Raw genomic sequence first — 24,556 nt, 5'->3', positions numbered from 1 at the left:
TTGCTATTGGCTGTGGTGTTTTATCAAAGCAATAGAAACCCTAGCTAAGGCAGGCATACATGGCTGGTATCTACCAGGCTAGGAGGCTGGCCAATAGATCTCAGTTCTGTTCTACAAGGGTCTCTAAGAATTCACTATCCAGTCATCACTTGAGGTAAGTAATCTGGGTCCCATGGGGAAACTTCTTTTTGCACGTGCAGCCTCATCATGGTGGGCAAGAGCCCTTCTTTACAGGTGTGGTAACATGTGAGACTGGCTGGCACCTGGAGGTCCTTCAGTCCTTTGTCATAAAGGTGTTTGTCACCCAAGCCTATCATTCTTGAAATCCAAGATCTACTGCAGAAGGGAACTACCAGGCAGAAACACTAATAATAAAGCCAGAGTCAGGCAAAATAGAGTAGTAAAACCAGTGGCATGGCCACCTTCATTGTGGTGTCATTGGGTGCATGCTTGCGGATGGATAGACAAATAGATGCCATTGTTGTGGATTCGGTTTAATTATTTGGGGAGTGGATTTTCTAAAGAAGTGAACTGTCTCACACACATGCAAACTTCTTTCCATGTGATATCATCGGGAGTAATGGAGTCAGAGGCCGTCTCTCCCAGTAGTGGCCATCAACCTCAGACAGTGCAGTGTCCAGAACAGTAAGAAGTGTCTTTCTCTATTCTTATCAGTTCCCCACTCTCAGGTTTGTTATAGCAGCAAACAGGTGGCTAAGCCCCCCAGTACCTATGAGGCACTAGTCACCCACAGAGCACTTCAGCTAAGGAGCTAAGGCTGGCCAGACTCACACCTAACCTCTGTGCATGCTTGGTTCATGCCATGCCTCAGTTGTTAATAAATCAAAGTGAGCAGATTTGGTCCCAGCATCTACTAGCCAAATGAATCAGAGCAGCCCTTCAGACCAAAGTTAAATTTGGCCAAGCCTCTGCCCAGCCTTGTGGTAGGTTTCTGTGTGAGGCAGTCTGTCTCTGTCCTCTATTCCTGGATGCAGGGGATGACAAGACTGCAAGGCCCTGACTGCTCCTTGACTGTTCCATTTCTCAAGTAGTGCTTACAAGTGAGCAGCTTTAATGACAGCATCTCCCCAATCCCAGATAAAGAAAAGCTTACTAACTGTTTTATTAGTAGATGATCCATTTCCCAAATCAGGTGGTGGTGGGGTACACACACTTAGGAGACATAAGCTAAAGGTCAGCCTAACTTACAGGGTGAGTTCAAAGTCAACCTGGTGTTATCATCTGTGAGTCTTGATCAGGTTTGTTTTCTCTGTCACTAAAAGAATGAAAAGGAAAGAGAATCTCAGCATGACAGGTAGTACCCTGAGAATCCTGGACACAACAGACAGGAACAACCAGAGAAGAAAGGTTTTGATGAGGGCCGAGGAAACACACACAGTGAGGTTCACGGAGAGAAAGACCCTCCACAGAGCAGAAGCAGGTCTCTGCTGAGATTTTTAAGGGTCCTTCTACTCTTGCTTAGGGTTGGTCAGTTTAAACAAGGACAATGAAGTGGATCGGTCCACTACTTTGGGGTAAACATGTCCTGATCTAGCTTGAACTTGTCAAACTGGTCAGGCAGCACTCAGAGAAAAAGGAATATGATAAAGAAGCCAGAAGTTTGCCATTTTTCTTATCTATCCTGGCTCTTTCCTTAGAGGGATTATCTAAGTCCTTGTCCCCTCAGTGGGATACATAGTAAAAAACTATCTCAAATAGAGAGAAAAGAAAGAAAGAAAGAAAGAAAGAAAGGAAGGAAGGAAGGAAGGAAGGAAGGAAGGAAGGAAGGAAGGAAGGAAGGAAGTCTCTTCTGAGGAAGCTAAGGCCAACTGGGGTGAGGCCTTCTGTTTATCCAGCAACTAGTACTGCATCTGCACCTACTCTGCCCTTATCTGCATATGCTCCATCCTCATCTGTATCTATTTTGCTATCTACTCCACCCTCATCCTTTGAGACTACAATGATGACAACAATGAGGACAAGTTCATTAAAATATAAAGGACACCCACATTAAAGCAACTGGTATCAATGTTGAACATTTCTGGCCTGGCTTATTTGGACTAGCTGGAACAGAAACCTCTAGAATGTACAGAGCACAGCCTCTAAACATCATTAGAGGAATCACAAAATAATTGAATTGTTCCCATGATGCACCATGCAAGACTAAAAAGTGTCATTTCAAAATAGCAATGTTAGCTACAATCATAATATTACTTTCTTCTTGGAAAGTGACTTAGAAAAATGGTTCCCATATTTTACACTTTTCAATATATTATCACCCTAAGGTCATGAGGCAAAAAGCACAAAAGAATGACCAGACAGTAACCCAGAACCTTCTTCTCTCCACCCAGAACAGCCAGGGATGCACATTTTTACAAAACAGACAATGGACACAAGGGGCCAGTGTCCCCGGATGCTGAGGGTTTGGCCCTGCAAAGCAGGGATGGAACAGTTATTCCTTACAGGGCAGTGGGGCACGGTGGAGCTGGTGCCGTGGGTGTTGGCTGTGTGAAATGAAACTGTGGGAGGCCTACTGTATTTACTTTTCTGCTTGCTGTGACTAACTGCTTGACAAGAATTAACTCAAGGAGGAAGGATGTATTTTAACTCACAGTTTGGGATACAGTCCACGGTGATGGGAAAGAGACAGCACAGGATGGCTTGGTGCTCCAGCGTATTTGAGATCAGCAGGCAGCTGGTTAAGTAACATGAATCGTCAGGAAGGAGAGGGGGAGGGAGAATGAGGTACGGCATGGGGAAAAGAGGAGAGAAGGGTAGAATGGACTCTAACTCCCATAAAACTCCCAGTGAGAAATTCCCTCCAGCTATCCCCCATCTCCTAAAAGTCCTGCCCCTTCCCAAATAACAGCTCCACCAGCTGGACCGTGTGTACTAACATTTCACAGTCAGACCACAGCACTTACCAAAGAGCCTTTATCCCCGCCCTACATGCCCAACACAGCCAAATCATTTCCCCATGTTATTCAGGGTTTCTCACGAAACAGTAGTAACAGGATGTGTGAATGTTTGTGGGTGTGTATACAAATGGGTACATGTCTCTATGTATATGACGGTGGAGACTAGAGAGTCCAGCATCTGTACGGTGGACAGACAGGATGGAACCCCACTATGCTTCCTACTGTTCCTTCTCTCTCTGCTTCCTGGCTGCACGGGGTAAGCGGCAGTTATTAAATTCCACTGCCCAACAGACCCAGAAACAATAGAGCCAGCTATCAACGACAGCCTCTGACACTAAATCAAAACAAATTCCTCATTTGTTTCTCTCGGGTATTTTGTTCCAGCAGTGAAAACTGACTAGCACAGCAGCCCAGTCAAACTGACAAAGTGTAATGGTCACACAACATGACCCAGCCTGGTGCTGAGACAAGTGAGTAATAGTCCTTGAGGAGAGCTCCTGAGGAGATGGGCCCCATGTGGTATGTCCTGCAGTCTCACCTTCATCTCCTGACCCAAAAGGGTGAACGTGGAGACCGAGACTTGTTAACTTAGGTGGAAAAACCCAGAGAAGCTCAAAGAACTCAGCCCTGCCTCCTCAGGCCCTACATTCATCCAACCTTCACATTGCTATTCTCCTCTTTAAGTGAAACAGCACTGTCTGCTCTACCTCTGTTCCTCACATCTCTGACTTGTGGCCACAGTTCCTAGGTAGTACATGAATAAAAACGAGGACATGACTGCTCCAAGGTATGGTCAAGGAGAAGGGTTTATTGGAGATATAAGGGAAAGTACAGCTAGAGCCATCTGGACAGGCTCAGATTGAACCCGGCCATGAGAGGAGAGGGGGTCAGGAAGAGCTACGGAGAAAAAGAAGAGAGAAGGGCTAGTAGACCAACAGGACCAAGAAAGAGCATGGGAACCAAGAGACCAAGAGAGTGCAAAGCCAAAATGGCAGGGTTATATAGGAGAAAAGGGAAGCTGGGGGAAGGGAAGTGAAACCCAGGGACTGGAGAGATACAGGGTAGGTGGCAGGGTGTGCCCACCAGAATGAGTCTGTAACAGGTACTAATGAGTGGGACTGAGAGAGCCTAGAGGCTAGCATAGATCTTGAAAGGCTAGTGAGGCTAATAGGTTCCAAAGGCACATGTTAATGGTAGAGCCATATGTCCCTTTTGCCAGAGATAAGGAGAATGACTCTTAGCAAGTAGGAACTATCTTCTTACGTTCCTGAGGGAATGCTAGCTTTGTTTCAGTGGCAGACTTTGAAAAAAGAAATTTCTTGAAACCTAGCAGTACAGTGCTCTGTTGTTTTGGTCTAAGCCTTCCAGAGACTTTCTGCCAGAATTCTACCAACTCTGACCTTCCCACTCCCCAATTTACTTCCATTTCATTCTGTCTTCTGAACTGCCCCAAATGGCATTTGTTTCTCTAGAAGCCTCATCAGCACCAGGTACAGGCCAGGTGTAGAGGATGTGGTCAGGGGTTGCAGTACTGAGTGTGAGGGGAGACACTGGCTAGACATGAGGTTGACAATGGGCCCTGCATGGGTGGATGTTGAAGATATGATTCATGAGAAAAAGGACTCCAATAATGGATAAAAGGCCCAGATGAAGAGTAAAAGCAAGTACCATGGGAATGGTTGAAGGGTAGTCCAGTTGAGGGGAATCAAGGTGGATGGCATTGGATGGAGGCTGGGAGATGAGGTGAGGATATGGAGACAGTGTAAGTGAAATATCTGCCTGGACCAAGGTAAATAAAGCAAGTATAACTCTAACATGTGTCTGTGTCTTGTTATTTGTGATAGTGGGTTAAATAATACTGCTGTGATAATCTCAGGGCCAATAATAAGCATTATGTAGCCCAATAGTATTTTTGATTTGCTGCAACAGATGGACTTGGACCTGGAGATGGGAAGTCAGAGGTTGGCTTTGTGGCTGTGAGGACAATCAAATTTAAACATGGATTGTTCTAAGTGGAGACTACTGGTTTCCAAGCAGGCACTTACCATCACCCCATATAGCCACCCTGTCTGTGTTTATGGTGGCTAAATAATCTGCTCCCTTGTCCCTCTCCTGCACTGTCCTCTGAGGACATTCCTCACTGGGTAACCCTTTCCCGAGGCTGTGGGGTACCTTGTAATGTGCCTGTGAGCTCTAGCTGAGAGTGTTATCAGGGAGCCATGCCTCTGCCTTCTTATCTCACCTACCAGGTATCCCCTGACAGTTCTGGTTCACAACCATGACCTAGAGCTTGTTTGTGTGGGGTGACCATCAGGCAAACATATCATGGAGGACATTCTAAGGGAGTGGGGATTGGACAGTTTAAAGGGAATAGAATGGGGGAGGGTTGGAAATAAGCCGTGCACATGTCTCTCCTCGGCTGGCTTCTTACATACCTGCTTGGTTTTGTTTTTACCTAGTTTGCTCTTCCGGCTTAAGTGACTTACCTCTTCCTCACCGAACTGGCAAGGCTAGAGAGGGCATCGCGACTCTCTGGTGACTGGTCCACAATGTTCCTGCAGAAGAGGAGGGGCTTGTCTCCTAAGAGTGGAGAAGGGACTTGGGGGACTTCGGACCTCCTCGCTAGAGAAGGCTTCTCTGCAAGTGTTCTGCACTCCTGCCTCTGTGAGACCTGGGCCAGCAATCCCTGGCGCTGCTTGGGTGCTGGTTCCCAGGGAACTGCTCCCCTCTACTGGACAAAGTGAAATCTACTTTCCACAAGTTAACAAATCCTCAGTTAGAACTAGTAAGAGTTCGGAAGGCAAGGAGGTCCTGGCCCCGTCGTTTTTCACTCTGAGGTTGAAGCTAGAGGAGAAGGAAGTTACTTAAGGTCTCATGAAAGTTGGAGGAGAGTCTGGGACTAGGAATTGAACACCAGCCCCTTTCCCACCTAGGATAGCCCCGGATACAGTCAAGTTCCTAGGATAGCCCCGGATACAGTCAAGGTTTTCTTTCCACTCATGTCAGCAGTACACAGAGCTCATTGGAAAGATGAGACACGCAGGAATCCAGGCTCTGTGACCTGTAACACAGTGTCCATGGGTATCTTAGGTATGAGAGTAGAGACAGCAGTGCAGGAGAAACCTGGAGGGTGGCACATGGCGGGCTTTGTGAGCTAGGCTGGGAAGTGGTATCAAACCCAGTCATGTTCGTTGTCTAGAACTTAGGTCCAGAAGGACCCACCTGGGCTAAATATTGATCTGATGGATGGTATAGCACCACAAAAATGTACCTCACAGATCTCCTAAATCAGGGAAAGGACCACCCTGCTGTTCCATGAGGTCCAAGATGGAACTTTGCCCTGAGTGTGCCAACTTGAGCTCCCTGCTGATGTCTGAATGGAAGAGACACCAGGAGCCAGGGAAGCCTTGTTTTTACCAACTTTAGCTAAAGAATCCCTGTCCCCACGGTTTTGCTAAACCTTTCTTAGACTATATGGTAAGCTCCCTGTTAGTTTACAGCCGATCCCACTAGCCTACCCTTGGGGACCTAGCAACATCTTACATCATCACCTGGTACAGCCAGGTGTGCCCACTGCAGCCGAATAAAAGGACTGCCCCCCACCACCCTAGCTCTCTCTGTCCGCACATTTTCTCTCTGTTCCCTCTCTCCATCAGTCTTTCTTTGCTCTCATGGCTCTGTCCCTGACTGTCTGTCTGTCTGCCTGTCTACATGTCCAATCATCTTCTACCTTTCCTTCAGGCCATAACCTTCTCTCCTCTCCCCCACATAAACCTCCTTTATACCAGATCTATTGCATGGCATAATGCCTCAGGAGGTTAACTTTGGCATGGGCCCACCACAGTGCCCCCAGCCTCTTGCCACTGCCACTGCCACCTCATCATTATATACCATAGCATCGGTGCCATGAAACTGGGTAGGCTCAGTTTCATGAGTCTAAGCCATGCACCAGGACTCTATTTCCAACCCTCCACCACCTGCAACAAAACTGCTTTCCGACTCACCTATTGCTCAGTGCCCCACCCACCACCGACAGTTAGGTAAATTTCACCTATTGCCATCCCACTGTCCCTGAGCTGCAACCCTTCAGTTCCTGTTAGGTCCTGCTGAGCTACTGTACCCATGTGTCCCTTCCTGCTCTTCTATCACCTCCACTCTGGAGCAGCCTGTAATCCCACAGCTCTGCTAGGTGCTCAGGGCTTTTCTGACTCTGTTCCTCAATCTTTTCCTGTGGATGAGATCCCTCTGCAAGAACTCGGTTGTCTTCCTTGCCTTCTGGCTTTTACATAAGCTCAGAGTCTTCTACCAGCTTGACACCTCCTTCCCCATCCCCATAAATGTTATGATGACTTGCTTAATGGCTTGGTCTTCAGGATGGTCCTTCCAGAGGCCTGAGCACGACCACAGGCTGCAGGGACAATTTACTTTCCCTCATCCACAGGAACGGTCTCTTCATATTTTCTCATTCCCCTTTGGGAAACCTCCAGCCTCTACACCTAAAATCTGACCTGAAGGACTTTAAATTCATTTGCTTTCCAATCAAATGTCTGATATTATTCAGGAACACTCAGTGTGATGAAGGAAATGGAAAGTGATTCAAATTCCCTAGTTCTCTCTTTTTTTTTTTTTTCCCAAGCCCTTTTTCTTTCCTTCTGGTCTCTCTCCCCACGCTGCTTAAATGTATTATCTATAAGTTGCAACAGATCAGGGTGGGTGAGACCAGAGACTGCAATGCACACACATACCTTTTCTGCTGCAAGCAGCTGTTCTCAAGACCACTCCTGAGGTATATGGCGATCATTTGTGAATTTGATTCCAAATACTAACTAGAGTCCAATCCCTCCATATGGCTCTCACTTTAAGACGGCCCACATGGACCCGATCGCCCCTCCACCATCCAGCAGCCTCCTGCAGGAAGCCAAGTGCTCTCTCTCATCTCCCTTCATGGACTAGAAATTGGCCCATCTGATTTCCAAATTCTCACCACCACAGACAAATGATTCTCAAATATCTATGCTCTCTCTGCTCTTTGCTCCAAAGGCTCTTAACGCTAAGGATCTACTTCCTCTCTCTGAAAAAATATCTTCTATATCTGATTTCTCTGAACTCTTGCTTTCAAAAGTATTATACTTTTGAAGGTTATACTGTGAACTCTTACCTAAGGATTTATAATTTGCTCTTTGGATATGGTTTAAAAATCTATATAATCTACAGCAATATTTGACTTTAAATTTATAACAAAAGGCTGATAATTAAAATCTATATATAAGTATATATACACATAATATATATTTATGATTCAACCTTTGTTTAGGACATATATATGCATGCATATGTGTATGTAACTCTAATTCAACTCCATATGTGTTAATGTGCATGTAACTTAAATGCAAGTCTCATTTAAAGGTGTATATCTATAGAAACACAAATATTTTTAAGTAGCAACCCTGTTAACCACATGGCTTGAAACCTGACTGGTGATTTCACTATCTTAAGATGACCATGTGGTATAAAGCAACATTTATAAGACTTCTCAGTCCTAATGAACTCCCCGTTTATTATTTCATGTCCTTTCAGACTAAAAAGGCAACAAGACTCATTTTAAATGAGTATGATTTTTATGTTATAGAAATTCAAAGTTATAGTTTTACAACATAATGTATATGTGATTAAACTGTGGTTCAAACTATTCTTTATATGATGATGACATTTCAGGGTTATAAAGGTCTATTCAGTTTAACAAAAGCTAATTTATGTCTTTGCTAATACTTGGCCATTACATGTTTATATTCTGTATGTCTTAGTTATAGATTATAGACTTATACATTATTGGGATGGTTCCACTCATCTTGAATCAGGTACTTTCTATATTGCTTCCTCCTGAAGGAGCATCCTCTTGTCAGGCTTGCTTTTCCACCTGCAGGCTGACAGAGGACAGTGAAGCAGCCAACAACACAAGACTACTATTTGTGCATGGCTAAGGACCGTGGTGATTTTATAGCATCCTGGGTATTTCACATCCAAAAATTAGAAATTGGGGTTCTGTACAAGGTGCTTTTTCTTGTGTGTATAAAGGTCAAAAAACTTTCCAGTCTTTCTACGGATTATGTTTACAGATTAAAAAGTTTTGTTTTGATACTAGAATACCAGAATCATTATTTTTAGGGCTCTAAACCCAACAGGATAGAACCTTAAGCCCTAGTCTTTAATGATAATTAAGAAATAAAAGTTAATAGTCATTTTATGAATGGTCAAAGCCTTTAATGTATTCAGAAATATATTTGTAGTCATGCTAAGAACTCCTGTTTTATGTTTACAAGGTATTATTTAGAGCAGCAACTAAAGCCAGACAAAGACTGTTTAACTCAGATATGCTAGCCTTCAAGTCTGTCAGAGACCTGCTGAATTATGGCAGTTAAGATGTTTACACTTATTATGACAAGCAGAGACTCCCAAATCCTAACAGTAACTTCCCAAGGTCTCCAAGAACATAAGGGCACAATGGCAAGGACTTCACTTGGATTATCCTACACTAACCATTGGGCAGACTGCCCCAGTGCCTCACCCGCTGCTAGGGCCCAGCCTGAACTGTGGACAAACTGGACACCTAGAGAGTTATTGTCTCCAGTTGCTGAAAACGAGGTGAGGTCAGTCTTTTCCATTTTTTTCCTCCACAGAAAAAGCCTCTCATCTTCTGTGCCTGATGGCCAGGCTGCCTCTGCCTGTGTTGCCATGGAGACCCCAGGAACCTGGAACAGTTGCATAGGTAGTGGACTATGGACTAGTCTCTGTCATTTTGATTGATACGTAGGCTGTTTAGATTACAATTTATCCTTCTCAGGTCTCTGATCACATTGATGGCTAATCGTACTGTAGCTTGACAGCGAGAAACAACAGGCAATTGGCTCTTTATTCCAAAGTCATCTACCACCATGTTAGTTCATTGGTCAGTTCATTAGCTAGTTAAAACCAGTGACTACCGGAGCTCTTATTTGAAAAGGCAAACAAGTGTGCCTTGCTCACAGACGTCATGTTAAAACATAAACAGGTTTCAGATGCATTCTCAATCCTCTTCATGTGTAAAAATCAAGCCTTAAGCTTCACTCTCTAGAGCTGCAACCACTTGGTCTCGGCACAGTCTACCTTGTTACCAGACTCGGAAAACAGGGTTCAAAGTAACTCTTTACTATTCCTTTAGCTAAAGGAACTTGCTTTACAGTGACGGATCCCAGCAATCTCACTAGTGTTTCATGGTAAATAACTGGATGAAAAAAAAGTAAGGTCTGAGAACACAGAAGCTTAAGTTATAAGGACCTAACAATGTATTTTAGGGTCTAAGAAGGTGTTTTAAGATCAACAAGTGCAAGTGAAAGCCTAAGTGGTTATAAGAAAGTGATTTAAGGTAAATAAAAGGAATGAAAAATGCTTCAGATTTCTTCCTGTTGTTATATGTTATGTTTTATTAAGACTGTTCAGAATGTTAACATTGATCAATGGAGCTCTGATTTATTAATCTATCTCTGGCAAAACATTCAACTATGTGATCCACTATCATAGTTTCAAGTTCAAGATTTTAAATTATCTTGGTTGTCTTTTAAGTATTGACTTAAAAGTGTTTCTCATTGTGCTAAAACTATATACACCCAGGCTTGTGGATAGAGGAAAGAAGACCCTCTTTCATGGTCTGTAGTCATACTAAAAATCAAAATCTAGTGAGCTTTATGCCCTTTTGCTTCACAGGAGAAGGAGGTTTTGGTTTATGATATGTAAACATGTTTTTGTTTTAATCCCAGGTGTGGGATATGGGGCTGGTTCAGACTGTCCAGAGCAGCAAACTATTTGCCTCGTGTAGGCTCTGAGTGGGGCTCTTTCCCAGCTGAAGATAGTTTAATTCTGAGGTCTCTGAGAGGGAATAAAAGACAGAGCCCAGAGAGTGTTGAGGGAACTCCGAGAAAGAAGGTTTCTGGTGTTCATCTCTGGTGCTCCTGGTTGCTGTTGAAGCAGTTTGATGAGAAGAAGTTGGAGATATCCTGAAACAAAGATGGGACTTGCTCCAAGGAACCCAATGACCTTAACCAGAAGAAAGTAGCATCAGAGAACTATGCCCATTATCCCACTAATTCCTTTCTCTCGTACCTGGTATTAGGGTGTTGGAAGGAACTGAGGTATAGAAGGGAGGAAGAGACATCAATAAAATAAAATAGTTTAAAAAAAAGTGTGCCTACAGATTCTGTTCTCCCAGGGCTCTTTTTAGGACATCTGCATTGCTGTTTGACATGTATCAGAAGGTTCGTGTGATTTCTGTTCTTCCTAAAATTACCTTAGAGAGTGTTCATGCTTTTAAGATCATTTCTGTTAAAATTATTTTTATAAAACTGTGCTTGTTTCTTAGTTTTTTTCTTAAACAAGCTATCACAAATAATTGAGATTCTTTCATATTTGTTTAATAATAAGCTCCACAGCACAATAACTGAGCCGTTATTACTCTAATTCTTAACCCTTTAACATAATCTGGTCTCCTCCCTGGGTACATCTCAGAGATACTTGCACTTTGTAACTTTTCCACTCCAGCCCCCCATGGCTCAATCCCCTACTTCCTCCTCTAACTCCCCCTCCCCTTGCTGACAGGAAGTCCAGCCCTATTCTCTCCCCTACTCGATCACAGGACAATTGAGGAGCAGTGTTATCACAACATTGAAACAGAAAAGTCTCAGGACAAGGATTGCAACCAGATATGGGGGGGGGGTACAGAATCAGCATTTGAATTACACAATAATCATATGCCTACATGTCTCACAAGCCTCTGCTACGCTATGACACAAAGATGTGTGTCTATTGCCTTTTTCTGCAGTGTGGATTTCAGTACAGATTACAAACAGTGGTAATGCTAACATGTCTGAAGTTTGTCTCCTTTTCTAAACTGAAAAAAATTATTGTAAGCCTCAGGAAATCCACTTGGATACTCCTCTCATAAGTCAAATGAAATCTAGGTAAGTACCCCTGTCAATCAACAGCCTAACTTTCCCACCTATTGGCTATTTCAGAGGATGGAATTCCTCCCCAATTCCCTGGTTTGGGGACTCCCCTCTCCCAACTACCATGGGCCTAAAAGTCCATAGGCCTAAAAATTTCAAATGTACCCCTAAGAAAAAAATTACCCTAACCTTCATATCTTCTGCCCCTAATATATATCAATCTGTCCCAGCATCCTGCCAAGCCCAGGTGTTTCCTGCATCTAGGACAGCTCCAAAGCAGTTACCCACAGGTACTCCAGTTCAGCCCCACAGACAGCTTTAGCCAGGCTGCAGATGTTCTCACATATCCCAGACAGCAGTTAAACATCCAGCTCTCTCAGGACTTGACCAGCATCCCAATTTTCCTAGGGTCTCCAACAATGCTGCTGCCCCAACTCAGCAGGAAGTAGCCTATAAAGAACCCAATGCCCCCACCCCTGACCTTCCTAGTCCCTCACTTTTAATTAAAAAAGATTACAGGCAATCTTATTAGCCTACTAGGCTAATAATAGGTCTGGGGACCTAGCAACATCTTACATCATCACTTGCCACAGCCAGGTGTGCCAGCTGCAGCTGTAGGATAAAGGGATCACCCCCAGCTCTCTCTATCCGTGTTCCCTATCTCCATCTGTCCTTCTCTTCCCTCATGACTCTGGCCCTGTCTACATGTCCAATCCTCCTCCTCTAACTCTCCTCTAGGCCATAACCCCTCTCCCAAATAAACCTCCTTTATACCAGATCTGTTGCAGTGGTGGGTAATTCCTCAGAGGGGTATACCTTGGCACAGGCTCACCATCATGCCGCCCTGCAGCCACTGCATCATCATCATATAAAATAACACTCTCACCCCACTGTTGTCTCTCTCTCCTTCACTCAGGCCCAGGTTGCATTGTGATCTGGAGCCTCTCTTACCCAATCTGTTTCCGTCTCTATTTCATTTCACATAGGAGCCTCTCAAAACAAACTTCTGTCTTAACACCTGCATCTGGAGAAGCCAGTCTCATACAGGAGACACAGCCCACTATTCTGGATTCCTGAACCTAGTTGGGTTTTTCTAGGACAGTGGTAAAGTTGCACACAAGATTTATTTAGGCAAGATGCTCTGGGAAAGCACAGAAATCCATACTTAACTATTTTTACACATAAGAAACTCCAAAAAAAACCACACTAGAGGATGGTGTAAGAAAGATTAATGCTCAGACCAAAAGGAATGAGAAAAACCAACATGAAAGGTGCAACTCAGAGTCAGCATCTATGAGTTGGAGCAGAAAAATGGCCAAGTTGAGCAATGGTTGTACTGACATTGATTCCTGAAAAGGAGAAAGTGAAGAGCAGAGGGAGCAATCACCCAGAGAACCCGCCCCAGATGAAGGAAACATAGGGGAGAAGAAGCATGGGGATATCCAAGGCTTCCTGTGCCACAGGTTCTGAGAAAAGACAGCTCTTCAAGCAGCAAGGGAGGGGTAGAAATAAGACCCTTCAGCCCCAAGTGATGCTTCGGTAATGAGAGGGACGTTTTGGTTCTAGGGTCAGCTGAGGGCTTCTCTACTGGCAACAAAGGAGTGCCTGAAGAAGTCTTCCTTAAGAGACTGTATAGGCTAGAGATTTTGATTAATCAATCATTTAATTAAATTTGAGACAGAGTCTCAGGTGGGCCAGGCTGGCTTCCCATCATCCTTTTTCAGTCTTCTGAGTGCTGGTGTTACAGGGGTGCACCACATGCCTAGTCTTATTCAGCACTGGGACTGGTGCCAGGGGTTTGTGCATACTGAGTGTCCTAGTTAGGTATCTGTTGCTATTTTAAAAACCACTGACAACAAACCACCTTGAGAAGGGGAGGAAAGGGTGTATTTGGCTTACAGGTTACTGTCCATCACAAAGAGAAGCCGAAGCAGAAGCACAAGACAGGAAGCTAGAGGCAGGAATGCAAACAGATTTTTGCAAGCCAGAAAACAGGCGGAACTAATTTCTGGCTTGCTCCCCATGGCTGGATTAGCCTGCTATCTTATATAATTCAGGGTGGCAGCAAGCGCAGTGGGCTAGGCTCTCTGACGTTAATCATTAGTCAAGAAAACACCCTCCAGACATACTGTAGCGGTTTGAATGAGAATGGCTTCCACAGGCTCATACATGTGATTAAGTTGCCCCCAGTTGGTGGAACTGTTTGGGAAGGATTGGGAGGTGTGTCCTTGTTGCAGGAGGTGTGTCACTGGGGGCAGGCTTTGAAGCTTCAAGACTCCTGCCATTCCCAGCCCTCCCCCACTCTCTTTGTGGGGGAGATGTTAAACTCTCAGCTATTTCTGCCACCATGCCTGTGCTCTACCATCATGGACTCTAACCCTATGAAATTATATACCCAAATTAAACACTGTCTTTTATAAGTTGCTTTGGTCATGGTGTCTTATCACATCATAGAAGGGTAACTTCTAAGATACATACCCAGGCCAATAGGAAAAAGGCAATTTCTTAATTGATGTTCCTTCTTCCTAGCTGTCTATAGTTTGTGTCAAATTAATAAAAGACTAACCAGTCCACTAGGCAAGCAATCTACCAGCTGAGCTATATCCCCAGCCCTGATTCCTTGCTTCCTTCTCTATCTTCTTTCTTTTTCCTTTCCTTTCCTTCCTTCTTTTCTTCCTTCCTTCCTCTCCTTATTACATGGCTTTAGTACTATGGCACTGGTTGGCCTTGAACTTGTCATCCTTCTAACTCAGTCTCACAAGTGTTTTGGACGTGAAATGTGCCCTGCCAGAGGCCCATGTATTGAAGGCCTAGTCTCTGATAAAAGCAGTATTGACAGATGTGTTTGTTACTGGGTCAGGAGCGTTCCGACTTAACTAATGAGATAACTCATTGATAGAGTCTACATTTGATATCATTGGGTAGGCATTGGCTGGAGGAAGTAGCTAACCAGGGAATGCCTTTGAAGGGTGCATCTTTCCCCTTCTCTCCTTTTCTAAGCCATTCTCTTTGCTTCCTGGCTGCCATGAGGGTGATTAGCCTTCTCTTCCACACACTCCTGATGCCTGGATGCTCAGCCTTACCTCAGACTCTGGAGACCGTGGACTGGCACTTCAGAAACAGTGAGCCAAAAGCAACCTTCCTTCCTTCAAACCATTTCTCTTGGATGTTTACTACATTGACAGACATTCAGATGAACATATACAAATGAGACTGGAACACTGGGCTTCTCCTGGTGCTATGGTGTGACATAGGGTGAGTCCATTCAGTAAGACTGGAGATGATCACCACTCACTGTTGCCACGTACTTGCCAGGCACCATTTCAGACATGAATATCAATGTGCCAGCTGCCTTGGAGAAGTATAGGATGGCTGATGATCAGTGGTCCCCTTTACAAGTTGATGTAGACAACAAATGTTTCTCAGGCCAAGACAATGTTGGAGACCTTCTGCCATAGGAGGAACTCCTGTTTTACAAGCAGCCTGAATCCAGGGGTGGAAAGAAGAAACGGCCAGAAAATGGTAGGAGCAGCCACCCTCCAACTAGATCCCACATAAATACCCCCACTCCATGACACTGCTTGCAGATTGATCTTCACTGCTGAGCCCCCTGCTTTCTGAGTAGAACTCAGAGCTTTCTCTTCTACTTCCATTGTCCTTCTCTGAACACCAACCCAAATCTTCATTCTTGGGTGACAAAGGCAGTTTTAAGTGCAAGTCTTTGCTAAAACAGATCGTGTATGTGAGTGTGTGTGTTTGTGTGTGTGTGTTGCAATGTCACCTTTAGAGGCATATGGATTGCACCCAAGTTAACATCAGGTTGGAGGTTGCCTATCACAGACCTGGCCTAAGAGGCATTTCGGGAGGCTGGAACAAGGTGACCTCCAATGGTCCCTCCTACTTTGGACATCACTGAGTCTTTACTATGACAACCTCACTGACAGTTTTGGGTACTTTTTTAAAATTAATTTTTAGGTTAGATGTGGGTTTTCCTCCTGCCTGGGGGCCGTCTCCCAGCAGACCATAAAGTCAGAAAGGGCACTAGATGAGAAGCGTGCCTGGAATGACAGTGAGCACTGTGTAGGGATCACACACCCCAGGAACCAGCTGGTGCTACTTCAACGTTAATTCCAGGGAACAAAGGTTATATACCCTTTGGGAAGTGTGGGGGAGGAGGGCTCCAAGAATAGGTGTACATAATTGCTTGGAAGTAGGCACTTCAAGGATGCCTAATTTGCATTATACAGCACACTCCTGTCATATGAATGGAAACAGTCTCAGTCTCAGATGAGTTTACGTGTTAATCCCAGATGTTTACATTTTAGCTAGGATTGGAAAAAAAAAAAAATTCAAACTTTCTACCAACAGTATTGGGAACCAAGATCCTTGGAAGTGGAGGCCAACCTGATATGGAATATCTGGAACTAAGACCATCATATCAAATGCCAAAACAGAGAAGAAGTGGGGAATCTGGCTATTTACACCACATTTACTCACTGAACGAAATGTCTTCCAAGCCCAGAAAGCATTCTCAATTGCTTAATGATATTTGCAGGTCAGCAGCAATGGGCCAAGTCCCTGGGACAAGGAGTCTAGTCAATGCTTGGGCTAGTTCATGGGTTCCCTACAATGGGAGCTGTTGAGCCATGAATAAAAGTCTGTCTGGACTTGCTCCTGTCTTGCTCAAAGCAGGCCCCTATCATGGGAAAGTCCCATTTCTGCAAAAGGTAAAACAAAACAAAAAACGTATGCACAAGGCTGCCAAGTGTGTGGAGAACGAATTTTGGATCTGATTCTTGAAGACTAGGGTTTGGGGCTATTAATAGGCCAAAGCAGCAGACTAGTCTGAGGTATAGGAAAGGTGATAGTAGGTGAGGGCTAAGGAAGCAATCAGTGATCTTTGTCACAGCTCCTTCACAAGATATATATTTTTAAAAAAAATGGTGGCACTGGCATGTTCTGAGGGTGAAATTTTAAGCCATCAGACCTCAAAATGTCATCCTTGGACACCTGTACTGGCCCCGGGGAAAGAACAGTCAATTAAAATGGTTTAAACCTTTAAGTTCCTGAAAAATTACAAGGATTGCCATGGTGCCCCAGGCGTTCTTCCTAGTAAAGCTAATAAAAAATATACGTGATCCCTAAAATTGGTGGTAAAAAGCAACTTGAAAGCAAATGAAGTGCTTCCCCAAGTCTCACAAGCTTCCTCCTCTTGCTCAGCTTTTGTCTTGGTGATACTGGGCAAACTACTAACTACATCGTTAGGATGGTCCCTCATCCTAAAAACCAGCATCAAACATTTTGGGGGGGTTGAGAACTTGTGGCTTCTTGGCTATCTGAAAGAGGTCCTTGGGCCAGCTTCAGTACCCTCTAGACTGTCCATTGTGTAAAATATAACTAACCAATGACAAGAATAACTCAAGGACAATGATGGTTTTTCTTGATTTTTGTGGTCCGGAGGTACTATCCCCTCATTGGGCGACAGGAAGATGTACTTCATTTGGCACATCATCTGGCTTGCTGGTGCATGAGTTTTGGAGCATGCATCACCTATCTCTATAATAAGCCAAGCCAGCTTTTCTTCAAGAACTTTGAGGCGAGAGTTCCCCTGGCTTCTTCATGAGCTGGTTTCCCAAGTAAAGTAGCCGTTCCTTGTCTCCATACTTGTCTTTCAAGTCGCCTTGAGAAGAACAGCAACTCCAATTCCTATTAATAGTCTGAGGAACACCGGAGCTTGAGCATATTTTTTTTTCTGTCTGTCTTTCTTAAAGCTGGGAGCTCATTGTGTATGTTAGGGCGTTCTTAAACTCACGATCGTCCCGTTTCGGCTTTCTAAATTCTGGGATTACAGATGTGCATCAGCATGTCCTGCTTTATATTAACTCTAGGTCACTGTTTGAAGTGACTTTATAGTCTTCTAAGCAGTGGGCTGACGAAGTATGTGTGTTCCAGTGGCGCGATTCGATCGTCTGGGACAATGGAGAAGCCTATGATCCGAAGGCGCTCGGGCATCTAGGTCTGCACTCTCAAGAGCCACGACCTTCGGTGCTTTTGGGGGCCTCTGTCCTCCTCACACGTTCCCGAGCAAATAGGCGCCCTTCCGGGTTCTGTGCCGAATCTACGGTTGCAGACGCGGCGGCTGCGCGCGCCTGCGGGAAGTGCGGCTGCGCGCGCCTGCGGCCTGGCTGCGCTATTTCATCATGCACGGGGCGGGACGCGCGCCGCTTCCGTAGCCGCCCTGCGCACCGCCTGGGCGGCATGCTCTTTCCCTGTCCGCTCCTTAAGCTGTTCAGAGCCACCCGCGCCGTGCTGCCCTCGCCGCCCCGACTCGTCGCAGCGCCCGCGTCGCAGCGGCTCCTCAGCGTCCCCGCGCAGCCCGCAGTCTCCCGGAGCAGCATGGACAGCGCCGAGGAGCTGCTGGCCCCGCTGCGGCTAGCCGTGCGCCAGCAGGTACCGACCCTCGCCCGCCCTCGTCCGCGCGCGGCGCCCCCTCCGGACGGTCCTTTCCCTGTCCACGCGCGGCATCCGCACCCGTGGTCCCTGGGCCTCGTGCCCTCGCTGCGTACCCCGAATCCAGCCGCAGGCTCCGCCGCCCCCTTTGGGCACCCTGATGGCCGGGTTCTTGATCTTCCCAGTTCAGCGGCGAGCCGATGCTGCGCTTCTCTGGTCTTGGGGATGCTTTGGGAAGCGTTCCTTCGGTTTCACCTTCCTTCCTTCGGCGCTTAGTCTCAGGACCGGCTCAAAAGATGCGGTCGAAACGTGGCTGTTACCGAACCTCGCACTCCCCAATACCGATGCGAATTCATGATCCCTCTCCTGTCATCTCTTCTGCTTTCTGAAGCGGGTGTCTGGGACCAGCGAGCTTTCGGATCAAGCTGAAAATTGTAGATGGACTGACTGAACCACTCGGTGAAGTCATCTGTTCTTAGGGTGGAACACCTGGAAATGTGATTTTGCGGAAGGGAAGGGAGGTTTCTTAGCTGGAGGATCTGGGGATTTAATGCAAACCTTCTTTCAGTGGTACTGAGTGGAGATCAGACTGGAGAGAGGGGAAAGAGAAAAGAATTTCAGGTGAGAGCCAGAGCTTTCAGTAGGGCCCTGGCATCCGTGACCTACTAGCCGTAAACACCAGTCCGGTTGCTCCCGCTCTGGCGCCTGATGCAATCGTTCGGTGGAATCCTATTTCGGAAATAATTCATTGGAGCAGAGTTGCTACTGCTTCAGGAAATTCTGCCACTTCGCACTAGTTTGAGCCCGACTCAGTTAATAGGCTTTCATTTTGAATTTCACTGTGGGCTTCATTAAAAAAAAAAAAAAAAATTATTTCTGTACATTCAGTGTCCCTCCATCCACCTTTCACTCCCCACACATAAAATTATGTGTGGTTCCTTTGTTTTGGTTGTTACTTAAAATCTCCTCCTTTTGGAGAATACATCTAATTTTGGGGAAGAAAAGCACACACCCCAAACCCCTCCCTCTGCCACGTTAGCCTGGAACTGCAGTACATAGTATCCATCTGTAGTAAGACTGGGTCTAGTTTAACTTCAGGACGCTTTGATCAGGGAGAGCTTTCCCGAACTACTTGTGTGACATTTATGTCCTTTGTTAAGTTGTTTATGTTGGCTTTTTTTGTTTGATTCAATAGTTAGTTTTTTTTTTTAATTTTAATTCTTTTTCTAATTTTCCAGAAGTACATATACAGTGACCAATTGTCTGGAAATTTGAGTCATAGTGAGTCCAGTGTCACTGGAAAGAGTTTAAAGATCAAGTTAAACTTTTTTCTTCTTGGGCATGAATGGAAATGTGGACTACAGTCTGTTCATTTCACAGATTTGCATTGTGAAGCTTGTGCAATTGACTTACCAAAGTGGCGTTTGGAGGGTATTAAGGGATTGTTCTTGACAATGTTGTGTGTGTGTGTGTGTGTGTGTGTAAATGTTACTAGTAGTAGTTGTACCCCCAAATAAAATATAAAACTAAAATTTTGAGAAAGTGGTTTCTGTTAACTCTGAGCTTGATAGCTTCACAGTGCTTCAAGAATTTTTTATTTTTGATGGGATAAATGGTGATATTAGCAAACAGAGTTTTTAATATTATAAGCTAAATGAGGGTTCAAATGACCAGGACACAGTGTGATGAAAACAGACATTGGTAAAGATTTCTTCAGAGTCTTAAAATACATTCCTGGGTTTATGTAACAGTATAAAAAGTTCAGTGCTGTGGTTTCTGAGTTAGAAATAACTTTATGTTTTCTTTTGAGATAAGGTCTTACTTTGTGGCTTCAAACTTGAGATCCTTTTCTCAGAGACAAGGTTTTACGGATCCCAAGCTGGTCTCAAACTCAGCATGTGATGGAGGTTGACATTGAACTTCCAGCTTCCAATCTCCTCAGTGCTGGGATTAAACTCAAAAATTTCTGCATGCTGGGCAAGTGTACACCAAGTGTTTCACTAGCTCTTTGAAATCACTTGAAAAATGTTTTCATACATTTTTCTTTATTTTCTGTATGTGTTTGCACATGCATGCCACACGCTCATTTGGAGATCAGAGATCTGGATATCATTCTTTTCTTCCCTGTATTATTTATGGAAGTACTGCAGGGATAAACTCCTTCCATCATAACCTCAGGGATCCAAACACTTGGGCTGTCAGGCTGGTCAGCATGTGCGCTTATTGTCTGGGCCATCTCACTGAGCCTTCTGAAATCACTTGTAAGTACTGCTTGTCAGAGCTTTGATCAAAGAAGAATTTCCACAGTTATCTGCAAAGACTTTTAGAATTTTGTCCCCTTAGCCAACTACATATGATTTCCTTAATGGATTTTACTCCAAAAGTATTTTGAAATACTTATGATATATGTATCATACATCATAATACATAACATTTATGGTAATTTGTCTTTGATAAATTAGAAGTTAAAAGATTAGCAAAATCATCATAAGTCTTATTTTTTTACTTTGGACACTGGCTATTTTCAGAATGATGTTTACATGTTACCAAGTTTTTTCATTTTAAATAATTTTTAAAGTTTTAATTGATTTTGTTAGACAGGTGTTCCTCTACTCACAGTGGGGTTGTGTCCTGATAAACTCTTTGTATATTGAGACTAGTGTAAGCTGAAACTGCCTGATAACAGCTAACTTACCCAAAAATATCCAGCTTAGTAACTAGGCCACTGTCGACTGTCTTATTTACCCTTCTGATCGTTTGGTTGACTGGGAGCTATGGCTTGCTGCTGCCTCCGATTATCATAAGAGAATCCTATATATCCTCTGGCCTGGGAAACAGTAGACACTCAAAGTTTAAAGCACACTTTTACCAAGTTGAGAATTTGTAAGTTAAATCATCCTAAGTCAGGAACTGGCTGTTCAGAAATAGCTCACAGAAAAGCTCTTATTCTTGGTGACTTTTGATGGTTAAAGAGGGGCCCTAAGGATGGAGAGATGGCTTGGTCAGTAATGCTTGCCATGCAGTTCTGAGCATCTGGATTCCATCTTCAGCATCCATGAAAAAAGCTAGGTGTAATGGCATGTGCTTATAACTCCAGTGCTAGAAAGGTGGGAACAAGTGGTGCCAGAAGCCCCACTCCTGAGGGTGCCCTAAAGGGTACCCTGACTCCACAGGCTTTTAGAAGTTCTGTCTTAGGTTTGAACTCCAGCAGTTCTGGAAAACCTCTAGCCGGCAGGCTTGTCGGTGTCATCACATACTTTTTTTCTGTTCTCTCTGTCCCCTGAACTCTTCCTTAACCTTCACCACTAACTTTGCTTATTAACCCAAAGGCAGAGACAGCTTTGGACATCATAGTTTACCTGAACAAACAACAAATAGAAACAAAAAGCCAGGCATGGTGGGCCACGCCTTAACTCAGCACTGGGGAGTCAGGGGCAGGTGGATCTTCGAATTCAAGGCCAGCCTGGTCCACCAAGCAAGTTCCATGACAGCCACAGCTACACAGAGAAACCCTGTCTTAGGGGAAAAAACAAAACAGCCCTCCCTCTCAAAAAAAATGAAAAGCAACCAAACAAAAAAGAAAGAAAGGATTGCTTTTCTCCCTTCTTGGCCCTGTCTAAAGAACGTTTCAGAGTTATATAGTTAGAACCCTGTGGATCTTCATACTTGTTGGTATAAGCAGGATCTTTGGAGGTGACTGACCTGTTCTAGAAGTTCTAGGCACTGGTGGAGCAGTCTAATGAGATTTTGGTTTCTCTCTGGACTTGAGAGTGTGGGTGTGTCTTGGAAGCTCCAACAGAGTAACTATAGTGGGTTTTTTGTTTTGTTTTGTTTTGTTTTTAAGTCTGAGGTGGAACATAATAGTTGTCAATATAGAAAAAGCTTTCAAGAGTTGCTGGGTGGACTTTTTTTTTTTTTTAATACCCTTGTCTACTTTGTGTGTATGTGTTTAAGGACTAAACAGTGGTGGCAAATATAACCTTGTCATTCAGAATGCAGGCTCTGAAGCTCCATTTCCAAAGTTGAGATCGTGACTTTGCTGTCATAGCTGGCGACTTGAGGCAAGTGGTGGTTTAACCTTCGCGTAGCCAAACATTTTCATCTAGTGTACAGAAAACGTTTTAAACATGGCAGTGAGTGCCTGTAAAGTGCTGCGCCTCCTTCCCCTAGCATGCGGGACACTCCCAGTAAGTGCATCATTCTGGACTGCTCACCGTCGGAAAGGAACGCTGGTTCCCAGGCCACTGTTGGCCCAGAGCTGACTTGTTTTCTTAGATTGTTAGTCTCATAGCATTTTGAATCTGTGTATGAAATTTAATGTCTTCTAAGTTCTAGACGGTGACAGAAAGCTTTTCAGAATTCCTTCTCGGGTCTGTCCCTCTAATGGGTTGAGGACCCTGAAACCTGGTTCTCTGTTGTGTGGAGGTTTAGCATGAGTAGCCTTGAGTCTTTCTTGGTTTCGTTTTTTTCTGAGCCAACCAAGAGTGATTTAAACTTCTTGCGTAACCTACAAAGAGCAAATGCGAAGTTGTTTTTTTTTTTTTTGTTTTTTTTTTTTTGTTTTTTTTTTTGTTTTTTTTCAGTAGTTCTAAAATGTTTGGAAATCTAAGATGGACTTATTGACCTTAGCAAGATCCTTCTAGCCACATGTGTGAAGCCAGGCACTTTCCAAGGGTGAGGAAATGGCTCCGTGTTTTTCTTGGGCAGCTGAGTATGACTTGGGGGTATCCCAGAAGGCTCACTGAGGATGTGATCCCTTGGGATCATGTTCTCTGTTAGTCACTTGTCACACTGAGCATTAATGTATGTGTTTATTGTAAAGGAACAGGGCTCTAGTTTAGCGCTCCATGTATTGTAGGCCAGTTTCATTCACTACACACACAGAAGCCCCCAAGTGTTGTTGGGTACTGAAGAAAAATAATTAGCAAGTAGGAATTCTTGAGGCTAAGGCATCTCTATGAGTCTTTCAGTTTAGAACCAAATCTCTGTAAGTTGAGATTTTAATTATTCCATTACTCAGAGTAAGTGTGATTTCCCCTTCCTTGCTGGCCTGGAAAGATGTTGAACTCAATGGTAGGAAACCTCACTCTTGCAGAACTTTTGTGTGAAGGCTGGCAACTGAATACCTGTGCCTTAAAAGACCAAAAGTGACTTGGGGTGATGCATTTTCAACTCTGCCTGCTCATTTACCAATTACCTGACAGTGCCTGGTGAGAGATTCCAGAGAAAAATAGATGTGGGGGAGCCCATACTTGGCACACTGGGGAGATTTTACAGAGGACTTACCTAATTGCTTCTAACATGGAAAAAGGAACTCTTGCCACCTCTTCAGAACAGAGGCTCATACAGGCTTCTCTTCCTCCTCAGAAAGCACATGAGATGGGTATTCTAACAAGAGGGAAAGAGCCACCAAAGGAGTGTAGAGTGGCCAGTAGCTAGTACTGAATGGTCTTAATCAACAGATGCAAGAGTGTGATAATGACATGTTTGAATACCTTTCTGGAGCTGCACATACGTACTTTAAACAAGCTAGTACATCCATTCTTAGATCACAGGTATTGTGAAGAAGACAAGATGAAGTTAGAGGATAACTGGAATATTGATTTTAACTAGAGACAGAATAGAAACAGATAGTAAAGAGTTCAGCTTCCTTTAAGAGGGAGACAGAGGCTGATAGGATGGCTCTTGAGCTTGGCAGATGCTGTCTCCTTTTTACATGAACTGTTAGAATTCCTTATTGTAGTGAAACTCATACAGAATGTCAAATAAAATTAGTTAATCTCCTTATGGTAGATTATAGATCTTAGAACTTGAAGTGCTGGTGAGCACCACCGTACCCAGCTCAACTAAACAAGAAGTATGTGTACAAATAGCAGTTACCATATGAAGAAATAGAAAAGGAATTTAATACATGAGTGTAAAGTGCTGTGTATTTCAGTGTGCAAATTCTGGGTCTGTCTTCTGGGCGCTGTAAAAAGTAAGCAGATGCTTAAGACACTGTTCAGATTTACCGTGCTGCAGTTGCTGTACGTGTGCATAGGAAAAGGCATAATGTGTTGGTTCTTTAGATACCAGCACCGTGGCCATTGTTAATGCTTTGTTTTTGTTTTTGTTTTTTTAAATATTGAACAAATTTTCTCAAGCAACAAATACCTCTTTATAAAAGTTATCCACCAAATAAGGTATAGTCTTTATATCACATTTTATTGTGCT

General features: G+C 44.1%; 1 protein-coding gene across 2 annotated transcripts in view; it reads left to right on the top strand.

Annotated features, from left to right (window-relative positions):
* Positions 1 to 18,098: 18,098 nt before the first annotated feature.
* Positions 18,099 to 24,556, top strand: part of Gars1 (glycyl-tRNA synthetase 1) — a 41,747-nt gene continuing 35,289 nt past the window's right edge. For both annotated transcript variants that reach the window (XM_060379969.1, XM_060379970.1), the window contains exon 1: positions 18,099 to 18,343. In XM_060379969.1, coding sequence (XP_060235952.1) covers positions 18,152 to 18,343 — 192 coding nt within the window. In that variant the 5' untranslated portion in view covers positions 18,099 to 18,151. The remainder of the gene's footprint in view (positions 18,344 to 24,556) is intronic.

This window comes from Meriones unguiculatus, chromosome 3 (genome assembly GCF_030254825.1).
Source record: "Meriones unguiculatus strain TT.TT164.6M chromosome 3, Bangor_MerUng_6.1, whole genome shotgun sequence".
Lineage (NCBI taxonomy): Eukaryota > Metazoa > Chordata > Mammalia > Rodentia > Muridae > Meriones > Meriones unguiculatus.
This window is presented reverse-complemented; position numbering and strand designations above follow the sequence as displayed.